The sequence below is a fragment of the Botrytis fragariae genome, assembly GCF_013461495.1.
Source record: "Botrytis fragariae strain BVB16 chromosome Unknown tig00000001, whole genome shotgun sequence".
NCBI lineage: Eukaryota > Fungi > Ascomycota > Leotiomycetes > Helotiales > Sclerotiniaceae > Botrytis > Botrytis fragariae.
In genome coordinates, this window is record NW_023500987.1 from 1936139 (window position 1) to 1958962 (window position 22824).

Below are 22824 nucleotides of genomic sequence, written 5' to 3' on the forward strand. Positions count from 1 at the left end.
TCCGTAAATGTAAATGTATGTGGATATCATAACTATAAGGTTTTATAGCTGCCACTTGCCATGCGGACTAGAATTCCCATGTTCCGTATTTTTAAAGCGGAAGAGCTCCACCATCTTAGTTGAAAAGTACTAAAGGAAAGAACAGTCCCGATTTCTAGCGATTCTCTCGGATTCCATTATTCGAGATTGATTTCTTTAATCTTTTGGATTTGGGATTGTTTGATTGTTTTCCAACTTTGTCCGGTCTTTCTCATTCACCATCTACCTAGCTGGTATCGAGGATATTCTTGATACTCAACTCTGCTATCAATCTACCTCTCAATTATCACCGGATTAGGTAGTGAGACAACATCAATAGTTGTAAAACTACCCAAACCACCAATTCTTTCTCAGTTGTAACCAAAACAACCCCTTTATAATTCGAATATCAATCGTATTCTCCTACTTTTTCGAAATCGCCAACATCCATCCTGGTCCAACGAAAAACGATCTCTACGTCATTCTGAAGGCATTCCCTGTCCAAAACCTCGACACAAAGGGAATCTCGCGGGGAGAAAAGGGCGACAGGAAGGGCAATTGAAGGAAATTTCGAAATTGAATAACGATGTCGAGTAACGAATATTACCCCAATTATGGCTATGTTGGAGCTCCTGCAAATTATAATGGCACCGGAGCCAATGGTGGCGATAGTGGTATGTTTCCATCTCTTCTTCGAATCTTCGAGTGCCAAGTTGTACCCAATTGTACCCCCACAATTTACACATTCCGCATGCCTCTCTTATCTCAATTAGTTCAACAACCTCAATCCTCAACCCCGTCACAATGGAAGAACATCAACTAACACTCAATTCCCAAATTAGCCGTCGTAAATTTAAATCAATGGTTCGATCCGGGTGATCAAGCTTTTATCATCGTAGCATCATGTATGGTTCTACTCATGCCCCCCGGTCTGGGCTTTCTATACTCCGGTCTTGCACGTCGAAAGTCTGCGCTCTCGATGATATGGGCCTGTATGGGTGCCTTTTCCATAATAGTCTTCCAGTGGTACTTCTGGGGTTATTCTCTGGCTTTCAGTTCCACGGCTACGAATGGGTATATTGGAAATTTGAAACATTTCGGTTTGATGAACACCCTGGGTACGCCAAGTCCAGGAAGTCCTTTAATTCCTGAGTTGTTGTACAGTTTTTATCAGGTATGTGATTTTGGTCTAGGGTTTGCAGGAGAGCGAGGGCTAATGATTGGAATTCAGTTACAATTCTGCGCAACAACTGCCGCAATTGTCGTAGGAGCTGTCGCCGAACGAGGTCGTTTGGTTCCTATGATGGTATTCATATTCTTTTGGGCTACTATTGTGTACTGTCCAGTCGCATGCTGGGTATGGAATGTCAACGGTTGGGGATTCAAATACGGTGTTCTCGATTATGCGGGTGGTGGACCAGTCGAAATCGTCTCGGGTATGTCCGCGCTTGCATATTCGATGGTTTTGGGCAAGAGACAGGAAAAGATGATGTTGAATTTCAGACCACATAACGTGTCGTTGATCACCCTGGGTACCATTTTACTGTGGTTTGGATGGTTAGGATTCAACGGAGGAAGTGCTTTTGGAGCCAATTTGAGAGCTGTCATGGCCTGTTGGAATTCGTGCTTGGCAGCCATGTTTGGAAGTATTACCTGGTGTTTGTTGGATTGGAGACTCGCGAGAAAATGGTCAGTATTCTTTCATCCATTCTAAAAACGTTCAAGCTGATAGAAAATAGGTCCATGGTAGGTTGGTGCTCAGGCTGTATCTCTGGTCTTGTAGCCGCCACACCCACATCCGGATTCATTCCCCCTTGGGCCTCTGTCATCCTCGGCATTGTCACCGGTATCGTCTGCAATTACAGCACCAAAATTAAGTTCTGGATCCGCATTGACGACTCTATGGATGTGTTAGCTGAGCACGGCATGGCCGGCGTCGTCGGACTGATTTTCAACGCTTTGTTTGCTGCAGACTACATAATCGGTCTTGATGGTGTCAACACCGGAGTCATCACCGGCGGCTGGCTCAACCACAATTACAAGCAACTTTATATCCAAATTGCCTATATTGTCGCCTGTACCGCCTATTCCTTCGTCGTTTCCGCCCTTCTCGCTATCATCATAAACTATATTCCTGGTCTCCATCTCCGTGCTTCAGAAGAAGCTGAACTCCTTGGTATGGACGACGATCAACTCGGCGAATTCGCATACGATTACGTTGAGGTAAGACGTGATTACCTTGCCTGGACACCCGCAAAAGATGAACCAGAAAACGTGGAGAGTAACGTAAACCCCGAGGATCGTCACGGTATTCCAGAACACTCGGACATGATAACCGGACATTCAGATATGATTACGGGACATGCGCCGGGGAGCGGAAGAAACAGTGGAAGTGAAGCGGATACAAGGGCGGGAAATGCTCATACGATGATTATGGGTGACAGACACGGAATTGCGGCAACAGATAAAGAGAAGGCTGCTTTGGCGAGAGAGGCACAAAATAACTGAAAAGGGCTTCTGACACAAAATAAATAATATTGGGAGGGGTTTTTTTTTGGAATTCTTTGGATACGACACGATTGCTATATTGCGAGGAGTTGAGTGCGGGAAACTTGGTTATGAGATATCTATTTTCTTTTTCATGCATGTTTATGTTTTGGGATGATGAGTGGACCGGGGCAAGGAAAACATGTACTCCATATGGTTTGGTGGGTGGGATTATTTGATTCCCAAAATATTCGCGTGGATAGTGTTGAAACTTAAAAGAAGATTTTATTGTATATAGAATGGATGTAAGAGGGATGAACATATTATCAGACTACATACTTGTTGGTGTACAAAATTTTCAATCCTACCTATAATGAATGTGAACTCAAGAATAGGATGATGTGAAATCCGTATACATAGACCCGTTCTAGAACCCAAAATACACGAATTGCCAGGCATGTGAGTGGCTATAAAGATCTATTCAACGAGCTGCCGCCATCTACCATCCATCTAGTCTAGAATGCTGCTGAGAGACTAGTCTCGCTGGATTTCGGACTACCCATTGAAACTTGTCTTGCTTTCCGCAGCTTGGAGACGAACTCTCGAGAGATCCGAAATCTAGAAATAGCAACGACGTCAACAACTTAAATGGTTGACGTCAGTTTTAACATGTTTCCCCATCATGACATCACAATCACAATCGAAATCACATCCATCACACCCGTGCTGGTCTGCATATGATGCAAGTGATCGCGCGCATCGCACCTAGCAGGACGAAATCTCCGGTGGGAGTTTGGGGTGCATGTATGTATGGATGGATGGATGTGCATGGGACGGAGATTGGGGATGCATGGAAGGGAGGAGGGAAGGAGGGCAGGGAAGGGAAGGATATAAACAGGGATGTGGGATGTGGAGATAAGGATTTGGGAATGAGAGCAAGAATGGAGAGGAGAGAGATAAGGATTGCTGAGGGTGGTGATGCTGTGTGGTGTGGTGTGGTGCTGGTATAAAGTGTATGCATGCATGCTTATCAGTGAGAGGGGTGCAAGGCGGGTTGGGCCGGATAGATGGTGTGCGCACGGACTCGGGGATTTGATGCTTGGGAATTGGGGATTGGGAATTGGAAAGTGGTGATGGGTTCGATACGGAGATTGTGGGGAGATTGAGATGTGTAGGTAGCATGGATGGGAAGTTGAGAGCAGTGTCGATTCGAGACTGTTACTACGTGGAAGATTGATGGATGAGTTTTGGTGCTTGGGGATGTTGGCGGGGGCTGTGAATGCTTGGGGAGAGCTTGGGGAATCTTGGCTTGATAAGAGGATTTTTGGAGCTTTTGAACTGCGGTTGATTTGGATTGGAAGAGTCTATGACAGTTTTGATGATCATACGTGTGGCTGTGTTATCGGTAGGTGGTGAAAGTGTGGAAATAGGTTGAAGGTTGAAGGTTGATGTCAAGGTGATCTCGCTAAGCGCACCAAAAAGACTGCATACCACGGGCGAGTGTGGAATGATATTGAAATCCATATATCAATTGAGACAAAGTTTTAAATGTATTTAAACTCTAATGAAGCTCATATCTTGCTTTTTGGGTGGTACTGGCATAGAAATAGCTCAAATGACGTTAATTTTGATATCTTTTTGGGCGAGATATCGGCATGTTAATGGTCTGGCATTTGTACCATTTTTATAAACACTTGTGTTTCAGATCGATATGATTGGCGAGGAGATCAAACGATCGATGTGTAAATTTTAAAAGTCATGGTTCATTTGACTTTGTGGTAAAGATGCGAAAGAATGCGGTATATATATATTGATACTTGCGAACGCCCCCGAAGAAGAAAAATGTGGCACAAAATTCAGCTACGTACATTCCATGGGGATATCAATCCATAGTTCAAAAAATGTTTCATATACCCGAGATAGTGTACATTGCGATAATCTTGCGTACATGAGGAACTTCCTCGATATATTTCGCAAACGAGCACTGAAATAGACAGTAAGAAAGAGATGTTGAAAATAGGACGGAATATTAAACAAAACCTCCAAGAATTCGGATATTGAAATCTTGAGACACAACGCTAGTTGTATCTCTAAGCATGCTTCATCCAGTATTGAGTATTTGTAGAGACGAAAGACCCCTGTTCGTCGCATACATGCATCGTCTAATGCATACCTTACATCTAATCTAGTCATAGAAGTCCAGTAATTTGATCTCAAACCCGGACCGTATACACTCTGCAACTTCTCGGGAAGTTCCTTAGGTAGCCATCGGTGTTACTGATGGAACAGGCCAGTGTACACGAACAGCGGTGACAGTTTTGATAATGTAGGAAGGCTTGAGTGATTTTGACGAAACACTTGATATTGGCCGAGCTGAACTCATGATGTGCCCATAGTTTGTCATCATAAGAATTTAGAAATTTGGTATTGTATTATCTTTAGGAGTGACGGATTGCTTGTGACATGGACTTAGCACAAAGATTGTTGGTGGAAACTACCTTGTAGCATTGTGCATTCATAGTCGAAACCTTTCCTTCGATGCTGTTAAGCATGATAAGTTACGAAACCGCCACATCGTGATATCTGTTTGTTCTTTTTTGCCTCGGGGAAAGACATTGGACGCAAGTACCCGCTACCCATCAAGCTGGCATTGTGAGATCCCGACTGCTAGTAAAGTCCAAGTCGATGCAAACGGAATCTGAGTCGCTGATAGGCTTCTTTCGAGAGTATCCAACATGACTGGTTACACCACTGCCGTAAAAAAGCAAAAACGTATCTGCAAAAGACGCTGCCAGGCGGTACCCTTCAACCAATAATTTGATAGCACGAATAAGAAGAATTTGAATTCCAGCCAAAATTAAGCTCTTTGCGGGGTGTCACATGATGACGCTAAATGACGCGACAATTCGCGTTTGTTATCGCGATGTCGCAAAACATCAACATATTGCCTGTCTACTGTTGCACCCCAACAATTTTATAATCTTCATCGACTTTCCAAAGCGGAATTGACTTCAGATACCAATGGATCCACCAAAAACTCAGTACTATATTCACTCCTCATGACTCGACATAACCTTCAAAGTCATATTTCTTGGTTGATTAAAAACAAAGTTACTACCCCCGCCGGAGTTCAAATTCCTGCATTTGCAGATACGATTGAATCAGGATTCGCGAATTTGGAGAGTTTCGAAGGGGAAGGTACCGCGCAAGAAATAAACAATACGCCAATTGCTCCGATTCGAAATCGCCGGGTTGAAGAGATCTCCAATGTTGTGGCGAATTCACACCCACCTCATCCCCGTATACTTACTCCGATAACACAATCTATACCAGTGCCTGGGGATGAATTGGCAGATCCGGAAATGGGAAAACTCACATCAGCGCGAAAGACGAATAGGCCAAGTCTCATAAGTCAAAATCAACAACTTGGAACCCCTTCCTCCACGGCCAGTTCCTCCCTTACAAGAAGCTATAAGCTACAATGTAATGAAAATGGTATGTAAATGAAGGCGATTCAGTTTGGTTCATGAATTGATTTCATTAGGCACTCCTTCCAGACCCATATCTACAAGAGAACCGAGCGGTCTAACACCTCGTCCAACTCCTCGCCCAGCTCCGTTGCCGAAAAGCAGAGTCAATTTCGACAATGTGGAATCAATAGATTTGACCGGGGACGATCTGATGGGAGCTCCTATCGTAAATTCTTCTAGCACAGTGGAAGCCTTTGAAGATGCCTCTGTTACTTTGTGGGATGAGAGGTCAGCATCCAGACCAGAACCTTTAAAGAGGGCGAAGAAACGGAAGAGTGAGGAATTATCTATGTTACAGTCTCCCCGAAAGTCTAAGAAAGTACCGGTACACGTAACAGAACTGCAAGACGAACAACACGATTCGTTTATGGACATTGACGAACTGGAAATTCCAGGGCTATCATTTCGAGATATCCTTCCCGACTCTCAACAAACAATTGTCCCACGCAAAGCAGTAGAGGAATACCCTGATCTGGATTTATTGGAAGAGGTTGATATGGTCGAAGACATGATTTCTCAGGGCGAACGTGCGAAATCTAAGATTCGAAGCCGACAAAACTCGGAGAATATTGTTATGGACAGAAGACCAACACGAAGAACGACCCCTGTTCCCATGATCAGTTCTCGAAAACGTGTTACACCTCTTAAGGTGCGACATGTTTCGCCGATTCAAGTACAAGCGTCTCCTGCTATTGAAAGTCGGGAAAAGCGAGTAACAAGGACCCCGTCACCCCTCACACATCGTAGGCTTAAGAAAGAAATTTTTGACTCCGACGACGACGACATCCCGTCAGAGGTAGAGGCAAAGGTGAGCTGTTCGCCATGCCCACCATCGATAAAAGTATCGAATGGAATCCGTAGCACGCCAGAAAATCACACAATGCCCCAAATCCAAATGCACGAGAACAGTGAAGTAACTCCCGCCAAGAAGAGATTTACTAGCCCACTACAGTCGATATCACAAAATGCATCATTCCGTCAAGAGAACGAGCCATCTCCTTTCCAACGGGATTCTCCTACAAAGTATATGGCTTCACAGACTTTACCCCAACGAGGTTCGAGTCAGGCCTCAACAGTTTCTTTAGGCTTCGAAGAAAAAAGAATTGTGAGCTTGTATCTGAAGAATCCAACGGCACTTACACCTTTTCAGAAACATCTGGACAATCTTCTCAATCAGAATTTTGAGGCACTTCAAATCTATCTTGAGGATGGCGAGCATCCTCCGGCAGACATAGTAGCTGAGCGAAAATCTATGCTGGACCAGAAGAAGGCCTTCGAAGCTCTCGCGGAGAATTTGCAAGGACTTCAGGATCTCGCTTCAAAAACAACTGCTGCTTTACAAAGTTTATATATCCAAGGTGAAGATAATGGAGAGTCTGAGGTGCTGACTAGTGAACTTTTGGAGAAAAAGAAAGAATGTTGGCGTCTACTCGATGCTTCTGGCGCAATAAACTACGGTTTCGGGGCTGTCCCGTCTACAAGGACTCCGCTTTCCACCCATACTTCAAGTGCGGGTGCAGGTGGACAAGTCGTTCTACAGACCCAGATTCCGTCTCTTTCACATCAATCATCAGGCGCAACGAGATGCTCTACGCAAGAGCGCACACCATCTAACTATCAGAATCCTGGTAAGTCAAGGGAACAAGAGCCTCGTCTTGCTCCACCATCTTCTATGAGACATACGTCGCCTGCCAGATCAATGATTCCTGCCAGTAACTACTCGAGGCCTGATAATTTTGTGAAAAGGCCGGACTTTTATAGAGAGCCTTCCCCGACGGACTACGATTATGACGAGGACCTTATCAAAATGCTTGAAGACCAGGAAGATTTTGCGAAAAGGACTAAAGTAGCTGATGAGCAATTTGAGGAGAATGTGGCAGAGGCAGAGGAAGATTATGGGGATTTCGATGATGATGACGATGAAGCTATTCTTGATTTGACACATCAAATTGAGCAAAGTAACTCTTTCAAGCCATCTTCCACGAAATTATCTCTCAACGCATCTTTTCAAGATTCATCACGAGACTCATCGAGAAGTTCAAAGCGTGGTAGCCTGAAGTCAGACAAACCAAGAGATATGTATTCAGTTGTGGACTCTTCTCGGGCAGATATGTACAGTTATGCGTGGTCTAATGATGTCAAAAAGGCACTAAAGGATCGTTTTCGCTTAAAAGGCTTTCGACACAACCAGCTGGAAGCAATTAATGCTACCCTAGCTGGGCGTGATGCATTCATATTGATGCCAACTGGTGGCGGAAAATCCCTGTGTTATCAATTGCCTGCAATTGTACAATCGGGCAAAACGAAGGGTGTTACAATTGTGGTTTCTCCTCTTTTGGCGCTTATGCATGATCAGGTAGATCACCTCCACAAACTTCGCATTCAAGCATATCTGTTCAATAGTGAATCAACTCAGGAGACAAGACAACAATTGTTCAATGGTTTAAACGAAAGAAAGCCAGAGCAATTTGTCGAGTTGCTATACGTCACTCCAGAGATGATTAACAAAAGCAATGCTATCCAATCGAAATTGGATGATCTCTATGCCAAGAAAAGACTTGCTCGTATTGTCATAGACGAGGCTCACTGTGTGAGTCAATGGGGTCATGACTTTCGACCAGACTATAAAAACCTTCACGAGCTTCGCGAGAGATATCCCGGCGTGCCATTCATTGCATTGACTGCGACTGCAACAGAAAGAGTAAAGAAGGATGTGATCCACAACCTTGGTATGCAAAACTGTGAGCAGTTAAAGCAAAGTTTCAATCGACCTAATATCTACTATGAGGTTCGACGTAAAACAGGTAAAGGATCAACGGCAGCGATGTTTAGCGAGATAACCAAAATGCTTTCTGTCGACTACAAAAACCAGAGCGGAATCATATACTGCCTCTCTCGTGACAATTGCGAAGAGGTGGCTAAAAAGCTGCGGGAACAAGGGATCAGAGCACATCATTTCCATGCTCATATGACGCCCGAAGAAAAGAAGATACCCAACACAAGTGGCAAATAGGAAGCATCCAAGTCGTGGTCGCAACGATTGCCTTTGGTATGGGTATTGACAAACAAAATGTGAGATTTGTCATCCACTATTGCCTTCCCAAAACGTTGGAAGGCTATTACCAAGAAACTGGTCGAGCTGGTCGAGATGGCAAACCGGCTGCGTGTTTCCTCTACTATGGGTTTCAAGATAGTCAAATCTATAAAAAGATGATTGAGAAGGGGGAAGGTGGTCCAGATGTCAAAAACGAGCAGCGTCAAATGTTGGAAGCTATGGTGCGATTTTGTGATAACCGCATTGATTGTCGCCGAGTGCAACTACTGCGATACTTTGGCGAGACCTTCAAGAGGGAAGATTGTGGTAATTGTGATACATGCAATTCCAATGACACTTACGAAGAGCGCGATTTCAGTAGCGAGGCCCGGAAAGTCATCAGTCTCGTTAGTAAAGTTCAAGGCAATTTTGCTATTGGTCATTTCTCAGCTGTATTGGAAGGCAAGGCATTAGCAAAGATCAAATCCGAAAACCATCACGAACTTGATGAGTTTGGCTCACTAAAAGATATGGGGAAGATGGAGATTGAACGACTCATTGAGAAGCTCATCCAGTTTGGAGGTCTGCAGTTCCGCGCCATTAAGAACAGGGGTGGATTTCATAATGACTTTGTTTTTGTAAGATAACTTCCCTTCTACAATGTGCAAACACTAATCACTCCTCTAGCTTGGTCCAAAACATAGGCAATACATGTCCAAAAACTTAAGGCTTCCCCTGCAAACTAGAATATCGACGTCGCCTGCCGCAGCTTCACGCAAGAGCATAAAGAGCAAAGCCAAAAAGCAAGCACCGCCACCGTCTACATTACTTACCTCGCCAATAACTCAAAGTCAAACCCGCTATAGTAGAAAAGGCAAAGAACGACACATTGAAGATGAAGATATAAGTGATGACGATTTTCATCCAAGCACCTACCCACAACACGACCCTCCTGCTTCCGACAGTGTTGAAAGCTCAGAGGTGGAGGATTACTTCGAGCCGACGAGGGGAAGTAGCAGAACAATGCGCGGCAATAGACAAACCAGTCGCATTGGGCCACCCATCACGGTCGATGAGGAAATGGAGAGGTTAGATCCAGTACATCAAGAGGTTGTGATTGCTTTCGTTCGGGACGCTAAGATGTTGGAAGAAGCTCTCAGAAACAAGAACAATCACAGGAAGCCCTATTTCACAGAGGTCGAGTTCAGACGGATGGCAATTCGCTGGACAACAGATACCACTCTGATGTCACAAATACCTGGAATTGACGAAAATAATGTAGCTTCGTATGGCAAGCGATTTTTGAAGTTGTTAGAGGAGAGAAGATTGCATTATAACGAGATGATGGATCCACATTTCAAGCCAGATAAGAACCATCTAATAGTAAACTTGGTGAGCGAAGATGACGAGAGTGGAATGGAAGATGAATACGGAGACCAATCGGAAGAGCCGTCCCCGTACTTTCAGATCGATCCAGCAGTGCAAGCATTCAATGAGCGAATGGAAATGGCAGCCCAAGTTCCAAGGACCCAGCCAACACAAGCTGAATCATCGAAAAAATCATATCAACAAGGCTCTAATGGTAACAAGTCAAAACCTCGATTTAACAGCAGGCGAAAAGGTGGTGGTTCGACCTCAAGTAGGGCAGGGTCAAGCAGTGGTGTTACAAAGAAGCGAGCACCTGCGAGCAGCAGAAAAACTAGCACGGCACCGAAGGGGTCAATAATGGCTCAGTATGGGAGAAGTGGTGGTGGTGGTAGTAGCGGTAGTGGGATAAATCCCATGCCGACATGAAGCAGGGTATTGATTTCTTGAGAATTTTCTTTCATTTCTTTACTTTCAATCACGGCTTTATATGCATGTGTATAGGGATAGGTTCGGAGTTCTAGGAGCTTGGGTTCGAATTGCTTTTCAGCATAGCGGCTAGCATTTTGGGGGATTTCTGGCTGGGGCTTGGCTGGGTTTACGACATATATGAAAGAGTTATAGATTAATGATGGTTTGATAAATATTGTTATTAATTATGCCCAAGAACTTTCCTGGGGTGGTTCTAATGAGTTCGGGTGAATGGAGATGCGATTGGCATATCGTAGCATAGCATAGCTTGAAGAGTTATAGCAATGTTAGATATATGTTCAATGCATCAGAGGTCAATTTAGTGTCGAAGTAACGCGAAGTTCCTTGACGTCTCTTCTCATTCATCCTGGGAAATTCACGTCTAGCATACTGTGTATTTGCTGAAGCCTCTGTTACTTCTAATATCTCTTTCTCTTATTCTGCATGAGGAAACTTACTATTATAGGATTGATTGTGTGATTCCCATGCATGTGCTTGAGCCTAGAGAAGCCATTCGAAGTACATTCATGGAAATTTGGATTGGGATGGGAGGAGATGAGATGAGACATCTGTAGTTGGTAGGTAAATAGGTGGATAGGTAGCGAGGAAGTAGCGAACCGATATCAGACGCGCGATCCCGTCGGTATCTAAATTTACCGAATGAGAATGAAAATGTGGTGATTGGTGATTGGTGGGCTGTGTGGGTTGTGTACTTGGTACGAATTGATACTTGATAGGAGGTGAGTTGAGATTTATGGGGTGGGTATGGGTATGGGTACGAGATAGGTATGAGTGTAGGTATGAATTGGAATGGAATTTGCACATGTAAATATGCACACACACATAAACAAACCCCTCACTCACCAGTCCACACATGATACATAATACATAATACATAATACATAATACATAATACATAAAATCTACCTACCTCCCTAGGCATATAACACAATCTCAGCCCTAGTATAATCACAAATCAACATGGGTGTATCCATATAATAAACATGAGAAGTAAAAGGGACGCGAGCCGGAGAAATACCCTGGATGGTATCGTGGTGTGGTGTGGCTGGTGTGTGCTAGCTGGTGTGATGTGATGTTAGTGAGTGAGGTTGATTTATGTTTGTAACTTGTATTGGAGATGGAATTGGATTGGAGATGTGTGCATGTTGTGTTATATCATATTGTGTTTTATTTTGTGTCTCCGGTTTGTGTTTGTGATTGTGATTGAAGAGTAGATGCAAACAGTGATCATATTGCATATCTCTTTTCGAGATTGTGGGTTTCTAAATCGGGGGGAGGAGTGCGGATTAAGATATACTGAATCGGATGGGTTAGTTTGTCTGAGATGTCGAATTAGAGATTTATGCTTATATCAGTGGATGCTAGGACTGAACTGGGTATGTTTGTGACATTGTGATCAACATGATGCAAGATATTGTGACGGTGTTACGATGGACTCGGGTTGATTTGATTTGATTCAATTTGATATGCATTGAGTAGGGGATGGTATGACAAGAATTAAAAGGGGTTGGTAATTCCATTGGTTTGGTGGAATGGGAATGGAAATGGAAATGGGAATGGAATAGGAGATTGGATGTGTACCTACCTATTGCATTTTGAGGTTCTACACACGTGTGCGTGTCTCGCAGTACGGCATTTTTATATGTAAAGAAAATTGGTATAGTAGCTTGGATGGAGATTAATAGACACCGTGGATACTACAACACTACGATGATGGTTTGGGGAAAGCAGATTGTTTCTTGGTTTCTCGCTGCCCATGAGGTGGAGGTTATAGTATAGTATTGTATAAAGTACGAATACGAGGAAGATGCAATGCCGCAGGGGTTTATATACAAGCCGAGTCTGCTTCGGAGTTGTTTGTGAGTGCCACTGAATGCTCACTGGATGCAATTCAGATGAGAATGACGAGTGTGGGTGAAATAACAAAGGCGAGATTGAGAAAGACAGGAAGAGTAATTGGCCATGAAGGGGAAAAAAACTCGGAATAACCGTGCAGTGCAGATATCTCGAGGATTATTTCAAGGTCGTGTACCTACCTTGATAAGGATGAAATCTGAAGCCCCTTGCCGAACACCTTAGAAACAACGTTGCAGAGATTCCGGAATCTGGGTGGATGGATTGGATCTAGGAACGATATTGGTTGAGTAGGTAGGTAGCTATCAAAGCAAGGAATGAAAATTTGAGATTTCATGAAGAGTTTTCCCTGTCCCATCTTGGCTTTGTTGATAATGGGTACACAATATGACAACGAGGAAGACCCGATTTGTTCCACTGGATTCATTCGATTCACTAGAACGTGTGAATTGGATATGTGATACCTAGCATTCTTCATCATGAGACCTTGTGTTGAGCCTCACTTGAGGTTTAGCTGAAAGGTAGTTTATTGTGAGGGTGCGGATTGTGGGATTTGATTGGTTGTTTGGGTGTGGGTGTTAGCCGCTGGGAAAATTAGAGTGCAGTGATATGTGGAAGATTAACAATACCTGGGTAAGGCAATGGAGGATATTCAATGGAGATGGAAGATGTGAGGTGTGATTGATAATGTTTCATATGTGATTGTGGCTAATCGTTACCTTCTTCTGTGAAGATTGGCATAGCCTGGACTTCAATGGCCGTCGACCAATAGAAGATTATGGATACATCTGCAATGCGTACTAACGGCACTGCCGTTGAGCGTTGTAGAAAATACCTAGATGCAGTATGCTCTATTCCTGTCCTGTATGTTGAATATCATTTTTACATACATATATATTATATACATACATGTGCATGCCTAGGTAGGTAGGTACATATACTACGACGTCCTTGGAAGCATTGATCGCCTGTGCCTTGAACGGTGTCTCCGCATCAACGTCAGTATTAAAATATCTTCCTGAACCTAACTCTCCACCCATGTTTCAAAGCGTCATTCAGGGGAAGATACCAAATCTTTGTCTTGGAAGTATATTGGTGTGGTAGGAAGGGTTTTCAACTTCTCTACCTGAGTAATTAATGGCACCATCCCCTCCCTTTTGAATCAACGAATTGGTTCACGTTACCGGTAATTTGTGAATCACACCGCCTTTGCTCAGATTATTACTTCGTACAGTGTCTTTGGGTGGTTATGCTTGGCTCGCCGTCAACTATACCCCTACTTGATGGTGGGTGGATTGAAGGCGTGCAGATTGACTGGGTTTTATGTGCAACTACTACACTTAAGCCTTGGGGGTTCGATAGTGTAAAGTCGCCTATCAATTGGCGATAAAGGGATTGCGAAAGAACCGTGAGATTCTAGTCTTATATCAATGCATTCGCAAAGTTAGTTGATTCGAGAGAATTCAACGATGGATTTTTGACTTTTTCGAAAGAGTGTGTGAACGCATACTAAATATTGGAAATTGGGGGCGAGAAATGTAAAAAGCTAATATAGACTCGCGCTGTGTTGAGCAACTATTGACTTCAATTTGACAGTACTCCAGTAGCATGGGGCTAAATTGTCAATGAGCTTTCCTTGTGGCGGAAAATAAAACTTGGGGTTTGTTTCTCACGTTTCGGAGACGTTTCTACAGACGCTGTGGGTGCCATCATTACCGTATAGAAGAAGGGTATTTATCATGGATAAATGCATTATGTGTGTATATAGGTATAATCTTCATTAAAGTTACTTTGCATGAATTTGTCCCCGGAATCCACGGCCTGCTGACAGGACATCTTTTTTAGTAGCGAACGTATCAACGAATATGTCGTTTTATATTTATCTAGATACCCAGCCAGGTAGGAACTCAGGCTCTCTCAAGTACCGAAGCATTGACCCTCGTTCCCAAATACGAAGAGATTTTATACGGAGTATACCATCATGACTCAACTTGTGAAACTATTTTGTTTTTCATATCCTTCTTTTGACAAATGGGAAGAGGGAGTTTTCTAATTGATTAGCCCCAAGCTGACCGACCGTATGTCTGTGCATGGAAGGGGTGACACGGGTTGCAGAAGACGCTGTGAACTTGAGGCTTGGGGGGTTATTTTAGATTTGATAAGATCTGAGGGGTAAATGGAGGAGGGGAAGAAGGGAGGGACATCAAAACTTGGGGGAAGAGGGGGAAGGGAGAGAGATGGGGGGGGGGGGTGTTATGAAGTGATGTATGTTTGTCATATCAATACGAAAACTAATAACGAAAAGCGAATTTGGAAAATTAACCTGGAAAGGGAAGGAAAAAGTAAGGTTTCAATAATTCAGTAGACTCATTCTTCTTCACCTATTCTTTCCTTCTGTAAAGCCAGGCCCCCAGTTCAGAGAAATCAAGAGTGGATTGGTTGGTTGGTTGATAAGACCTGCATGTGTATATGTATGTAGGTATGCATGTATTGTGATATGTACTGGGTACCTGCACCAAGTTCCTCCTGCTGCATTGCATACATATTAAGAAGTATTGAAGAAATTATTTTGGGGGTAGTGAGGAGCTGGAGTTACTTTTGAGTAATGTTCAAAGTGTGAGTGAGTGATGCTGTTCCTCAATTACTTTGTATATCGTATTGATGTTGAGTAGTTAGTAGGTATAGGTATTATTAGTACTTCGTGTGTGTGTCGCAGTCGGGTATAGAATTACCTATAGACTTACTTAGTAGAGAATAGCCGAAGTGATGAAGGGGTATTGGAATTGGGGTCTATTGGTATCGAAAGTTGTTGTATTTATGGTAAGACTTTACATCATATATATCATCTGTTAGTAATCCATTCAATACACATCTACCATTCGAAAGCCATTCGAGCCATTTGGACCACTCAAGCCTTTCTAACTTCATTCTTCACTTCCAGATAAGCTCCAATACTACCCAGGTACCCACGCTGCCAGGTCCAGGGGAGAGAGAGCTAAAGGTAAAAGAAATTCGAACTAATTATACTAAATAAAAGGGCTCTCTCAGCTTATATTCTGTACTCCATTCGGACACTTGCCTTAGCATCTACTTTTTCTTTTCTTTTTCTTGTTCGATTCACGTTGATGGAAATAAGCAGAATGGGATGATTTCGAAGAGCTTTTATATACACCTAGGTAGGTAGGTAATACCACAAACCTCTTAGAATCGTGGACAATAGCCAAAGGCATCAATAACGTCAAGGAAATATACGATCAAGACCCACCTCTTACCTGTAGTATCTTCCAATCAAAATACTCAGATGAAACTTTCCTTTTCATCGCCTAACGTCAAATCAATTTTTTTTTGGCTGTCCTTACTCCTGTTCTATCTACATCCATTCTACATCCAGTCTACACCCATCTATATCTATCTATCTATCTATCTACATACCTACATACCTACATACCTTTGTATCTACTACTGTTCACATAAACTATTCCTATCTCATCACATCACATCAGAGCCATTAATCTTTTTTTCTACTCAATTGGCCTGGATCTCGCTGACGTGAGGTCATATGACTGATATGAATTTCAAACTACGAAAATGAATGAATGCAACTAATCATTTCTATACCAAATTATTATATGGATTAATTTTCTCATAATATCGTATTCCTTCCTACCATTTCTTTCTGTACATACCTACCTCTCTAGATACCCAATATCGACATTATCAATTTCGTCAATCTCATCTACCACTTACAACTCACCATTCACCAATTCGCAAATTGCCATACAATCCCAAGAGGACATCAATAGGTCAATAGGTCAATACGCATTTGTTAAATCCTCTAATAAACCATCTCCCGCGCGCCCGGACCCAACTCGATACATCATCACCCTGGTCCCAAGTTTCCTATTTGTACACCATTCCATTGCTTTGAACGAATTCTACTAAATGTGCGACGTCAATCGACTCGCTCAAGTCATTTCGAAACTCTGAACCTAGTAATAGTGACAGGCGCCACTCTTCTCCCTTGTCCTGAACCTCCGCGACCAATTACTGCTCAGTCCATATTTCAGACTCCAAAACATTTCGGCGTATGAATGCATAGCGAGCTTGAGGAGTGTCAGCAGCCGACGAGCGTACCTGGCGATGTCACAGCTCTCGCAAGAGATGGCCGAAAGGCCTTCTGATACGCAGCTTCATTATCTGCCACAAGAAAGCCCCACAACTGGTCGCACTCACCTCTCTCACTCACCAAATAACTCTTCGCCTGTCTTGGAAACGCGCAATAGGTAAGCTACATACACTGCTCTCCGATATTGAGCCACTTCTCGTTACGGGCACTCACATACTTGTTCTAGTTCCCTGCGCAAGGCTGCTCCTAGTCCGTTACAAACCAGTACTACTCCTACATCACCTTCAAGCAGTGTCACTCCGACAAGAACCACATTTTCTGTGAAAGGTTCTGGCGATCAATATCCTTTCATAAGTACGAAAGCAAGCCAGAGTTCTCTGCAGGAGCCTCGATCGCCAAAAGAGCGCCTTGATGATTTGTTAGCGACGGAGAAGAACTTCTATACTTCTGAACATACTGCCAAACCACCGCAGATACCAGGCAATTTGAGGTATTTGCTAACTTCATTTGTACGATCAATTCACTCACCCCTAATAGATACGGCCGACCATTACAGGAAACGACTTCGAATGCCCCGATACGAAGCGTCTCAACTCCTATCCTGGCAAACGTAGGCTCAACCTCACCTACCGATAAACCACCTTCGATGGCATCTACGACACCTGCACATCGTATCGAAATGGGTCGACAACCTCCTCGAACTTCTTCAATTGATTCTGCTATTTCCTCGATATCAAGCGGCGGACATTCATACAAAAACTCGCAGGATTCTAAAGGCTTGAGTCCACAATTTGATGTTGCACAACTCATTCAAGCAGCAGGGTCGCCGGAGGCCGCTATACAATATTTAATCAAGGAAAAGCAATCACAAACTGCACAGAATTCACAATTATGGCGTTTGGTAGATAAACAAAGGGCTATGATTTTGGGGTTAAACAAGGACCTTGAGCGAGCCCTAAAAGACAAGGAGCGGTACAGGAAAAAGCTGAAGGAGAATCTCACACAAAATGCGAATCCATCGCCTGTAGATTCGACACAAGGTCCAACGTCAGAATCGGGAGAAATGATTTCAGAATCAAGGATCGCTGAGATCTCGGTTCAAAAGAGTATCGACGGACATTTGAACTCCGATGGGTCAAAGAATGGATCTCCAGCGCAACATTCGCCCATGGATTGTGCTCTAGCGCCGTATCCAATTACCCCTCCAGCACTAGCAACACCGGGACTATCTAATATGGTGGAGGCCGAGCAGAAGATGCCTTCGCCGACTAAGCACGCCTTTCAGCAATACAATCCTGATTCACCACCCTTGGGATTTGAGGCATCTCAACTTCAAAGGAAGAACCAAGCGGTGTCCAGTGACATGCCATATAATGTAACCGTGCCACCTTCACGGAACCTTCCTTTGGATTCTCCACGGGGACCACCACCGACAGCACCGCTCCCTCCCCCTATGTCATCACAAGGCCCTTCGATGGCAGTCATGGAATCATTGCCAAAGGTAGATCGTGGATCCCCCAAATTCCCACCGCCGAGGAAAGCTCCACCGGCGCCACTTAATCTTGGCAAAAAGACTGGGCCTAGCACGCATTTACGACAGGCTTCGGAGACGAAAGAAGAGTCTGATTCGGACTATGATGATATATTGGAGGTTAACGAGATTCCATCGTTCCCTGATAGAGGTCGACGGAAGACTAGAGAAGAGGACGATAGAGTGCGAGAGATTGCAGCGGCACGAGATGCTGAGGCAAGGAGCCTTTCGAAGAAAAGTTCGAAGGGCAGCGTTAAAGGAACCCCAAAATCAACATCAACCACACCAAAGGAGATGATACCAGCAATGCCTCTAAGCCCGCGAGCAACTGTTCCAATCTCACCACCAGATGCTCATTTGCGGGCTCTTTCCCCACCAGATGAGAGTACCGGTTCCTTGGCGGGTATGTTGAGTGCATCAAGATCACCTCCTCCAAAGACAGGAATGATGTCTCCTCCATTGATGAGTCCTGGTTTACCACAAAGCCCCAGACCCATGGGTATGTCCTCGAGGCACAACTCATCTCACTCATCAATGGCTTCGCCTCCATTGTCTCCTCGAGGAATGGGCGCTTTCCCAGGTGCCATACCGTTATCACCACGAGCTCCACGACAGCCAATCCCTCTTCCTCCCGGTACTCCAATGTCAATTGCTTCCCCTCATGCACCCCGTGCGGAACCTTTGGTTCTCGTTTCCCCGCAACCACTGGTGATCACTAAAAGATCCGAGGAAACTCTTAACACTCTCAAATCTGAGGAAACTCTAGTCAATGAAAGTGTTCAAGGAAGGCGACCAAGTGACTCTCCGTCTTCCAGTCATTCTGGAAACGTGATTTATAAGGGACTTGTTACCGACGAATACCCAGACCTACTTCTTCCCCCAAATGCTTTACCTTCGATAGATGTGAAGGTGGCGTCGTCACGTTTGAAGCCTTCAAGAGCTAGTCTGATGTTTCCAGCTAATCTAGAGACTGATCCTGTTTTCACTCTTGCAGTATTCGCGCGATCAGATGGTAAAGAACTATGGAGAGTGGAGAAAGACTCGGCATCATTGGTGCATTTGGACCAGATCTTGAAACAGTGCCCTACATTTACAGCTAGGACGCCGGATAAATATCTCTTCAGTGGTCACTCTCCAGCTAAAATAGATGCAAGGCGTGCGGCACTCGATCATTATCTTGATGAACTCCTCAATACGGAGCTGGATACTAAATCTGCATTGGAGATCTGTCGATACTTGTCTTCAAATACAATGGAGCCACACGCCGATGACCTGACTCCAAGTAGTGATACGGGTTCCGAAAGTCCTGTGAAGACTGGGCCAGGTGGCAGACCTTTAAAGAATGGCTATTTAACCAAGAAAGGTAAAAACTTTGGAGGTTGGAAAGCACGATTCTTTATGTTGGACGGCCCAGTGTTCAAATATTATGAGTCGCCTGGCGGACCACATCTAGGAACCATAAAGCTTCAAGGTGCTCAGATTGGAAAACAATCCCAGCAGGTTGATGCCTCACCATCTTCCCGAGGAGAAGGTGATGATGTTGACAATCAATATCGACATGCATTTTTGATTTTGGAGCCGAAGAGAAAAGATTCTTCTAGCCTTGTGAGACATGTCTTGTGTGCTGAGAGCGATAAGGAACGCGATGAATGGGTCGAGGCTCTTCTTAGATACGTTGATCTCAAAGATGAGGATGAGCATCGTCGCCCAAGTCACACTCGCTCTGGCTCAGGCAACTCTCATCCACATGGAAGAAGAAAAGGAAGTGCTCAAGGGAAGCTGGGCGAGAACAGTGATCTGCGTGCTATTGGCTATGATATGACAAAGCAAGGCGCTGCACCACATGGCTCGAAATTGAAGAACTCGGACACGCCCTCGCCTCCAAGTCATGGTCACGAAAGAGATCCCATGACATTCCCACACTCTCAATCCATGAAGTCGATTTCTGGTCCAAAGAACGCCCACCCAATTCAGGATGCTGGTTCATGGGGAAACAAATCGGGGACACCGCTCCCAGATGAAAAAATCAAACAGAGGAAACGTAGCTTTTTTGGATTTGGCTCAAAACCAAGACCATCGGTAGATTTACCAGACTTGTCAATCAACATGTCAAATCATAATTTGTCCCAGATGGCCTACGATCAGCATGGTCCGATTAGACCAGTTTTTGGAACTCCATTAACTGAAGCCGTGAGGTACAATCATCCAGCTGATGTTCAAGTTGAGCTTCCAGCAGTCATTTATCGATGCATTGAATACTTAGATGCGAAGAATGCTGCAGGAGAAGAAGGAATTTTCAGATTGAGCGGATCCAACGTTGTCATCAGACAGCTTCGGGAACGCTTTAATGTCGAGGGAGACGTGAACCTAGTCACCGACGATCAGTACTATGACATACATGCTGTAGCCTCTCTGTTGAAGCTATACTTGAGAGAGTTGCCAACCACTATATTAACCCGTGAACTTCACCTCGAATTTATTGCAGTTACCGAGCTTCACGACGTAAATGAGAAGATCAGCGCTCTCAATGGTTTGGTCCACAGGCTACCACGAGCAAACAACATTCTGCTCAGATATCTGGCTGGTTTCCTTATCAATATCATTAATCATTCAGATGTAAACAAGATGACTGTTCGAAATGTTGGGATTGTATTCTCACCAACTCTCAACATTCCAGCTCCTGTTTTTGCCCTTTTCTTGCAACAATATGATGGCATCTTCGAAAATGAGCCCAACGACCAGGAACGTCGTCCTGTGGAGGTTACGGTTACCGCTCCCGCTCTGTCTCCTGAAGATATCCGCTCTCCTCGACGCCAGAAATTTCAGCAGGATCTCCCAACACCATCCTTCAACCAGCAATCTTTTGGTCAGCAAGGCCCAGGATTTGCTGGGTTTAACGCAATGGCTGGGCCTGAGTATGGTAGTCGAGGCAATACACTAGGAGCTTCTTCCCATGACCAGCAATACGGGGCCTCTAAATCGAAGAGGAGAGAAAGTAGCATGTTCAATATGGGCATGGGGTTGGGACAGAAGAAATCTACCAACAGATTGAAAGAGAATGATCCTCGTAAGGAATTATTTTAGTTTCTACCGATAACGTATATTGACGAAATGGTTCTAGGTTTAGTCGACGAAGAATCATTCTTCGATTAGACAGATATCAATGATTGAATCAACGAACCATACACGACTTCGGACAGGTGCCCTAGACGTATCTATAATCACCAACAAGAGCATACATAAAACACGACTGTAATCATAATAACGACGACATTTATTTCGTCTTCAAATTTTTCAGGTGCAGCATTAGCAAGCAAATTTTCAATACCCTTTTGACTTTTTGTATATTACCTTGCATCCATGCGATCGGCCACAAGGAAACGAACAATGCCATCTTCTACATACCATTATCAATTCATAACCACATGAGCATCGAATCAATTTGTTTAGCATATCAGAGGAAGGAGAGGAGGTTATACCCATACTTTTTTTCTATATTACATTTTGCATTGGACCCATTTATTGGTCTGGTTTCAATGCCAACATTTTTTTTTTACTTTTGAATGTTTTTCTTTTGAAGCATGATCAAGATATGTTATTGGATCGGATCGACTTTTAGCGTGCGAGGGTTTGACTTTTGTGAAAATTGGGAATTGGGAGTTGACAGTGACTTTAGACGAGATAGTTTGAAGGAAGGATAGGGAAGGGGGTCAAAAGATTTATGATGGGAGTTACGTGGGGTCGATGAATGGATGAATATGTATTATTGGAGGATGGTATGACGGTAGACTGGATACCTAAGAGGTCTCGGGGAGGACTTTCAGGACAGTCGGATGGGGTGGAATGGGAGGGGAAACAATAGATCGACCGGTGTAGCCTGGTGAACTTTAGGGGTGGAGGGGGAAGATAATGGCTGGACTAGTAAAGTACCAGGCTTCTCGTATGATATTACATCCAACTTGAGTAGGAGATGACGTATATAATGATACCAAATTTCATATCTACATGAAGCTTTTGATGTGATCATAGTGAAATTAGAGCTTATGTTAGGCTATTCTTTTCGGGGATGTGGATGGGAGAAAGGGGCGGGATGAATATTATGTATATCTTTACAGGAAAAATAAGGAAATGTATTAGTAGAGAGAGACCTAAGGGTATCAGAAGGAGATTTTTGAATTGCTGGGAGGAGGTAAGAGGTAGTATGTAGGTAGTTATTGGATATTGGGAACGCGCGGCTTGTATACGTCGTTCGTTTAGGTTGGCTGCTGAGTTTGTGCAAGTTGGGACGGATGGGGTGTAGGTAATCATACTTACTATGTGAGGATATGGTTGGATTTGTGAGTGCGGGTTTGGAAGTGGAAACGGAAGTGGGTTGGTGGGTTTGCGT

At 43.9% G+C, this 22824-nt stretch overlaps 3 protein-coding genes across 3 annotated transcripts; all 3 read left to right on the forward strand.

Annotated features, from left to right (window-relative positions):
- Positions 1 to 534: 534 nt before the first annotated feature.
- On the forward strand, positions 535 to 2526 carry Bfra_000594 (putative ammonium transporter protein; the record flags this gene model as incomplete). The annotated part of the gene is made up of 4 exons (XM_037331040.1): positions 535 to 692; positions 861 to 1192; positions 1250 to 1707; positions 1758 to 2526. The coding sequence occupies exons 1-4, from the start codon at positions 605 to 607 to the stop codon at positions 2524 to 2526; spliced, it is 1647 nt and encodes a 548-aa protein (XP_037197373.1). The 5' UTR covers positions 535 to 604.
- Positions 2527 to 5564: 3038 nt separating this feature from the next.
- Bfra_000595 (putative family helicase protein) lies at positions 5565 to 10863 on the forward strand (the record flags this gene model as incomplete). The annotated part of the gene is made up of 4 exons (XM_037331041.1): positions 5565 to 6000; positions 6050 to 8839; positions 9049 to 9707; positions 9757 to 10863. 4 exons carry the CDS (start codon positions 5565 to 5567, stop codon positions 10861 to 10863), a joined length of 4992 nt encoding a protein of 1663 aa, XP_037197374.1.
- A 6057-nt stretch (positions 10864 to 16920) lies between these two features.
- Bfra_000597 (uncharacterized protein) lies at positions 16921 to 21590 on the forward strand (the record flags this gene model as incomplete). Its single annotated transcript, XM_037331042.1, has 4 exons — positions 16921 to 17063; positions 17133 to 17396; positions 17444 to 21504; positions 21559 to 21590. The coding sequence occupies 4 exons, from the start codon at positions 16921 to 16923 to the stop codon at positions 21588 to 21590; spliced, it is 4500 nt and encodes a 1499-aa protein (XP_037197375.1).
- Positions 21591 to 22824: the final 1234 nt, after the last annotated feature.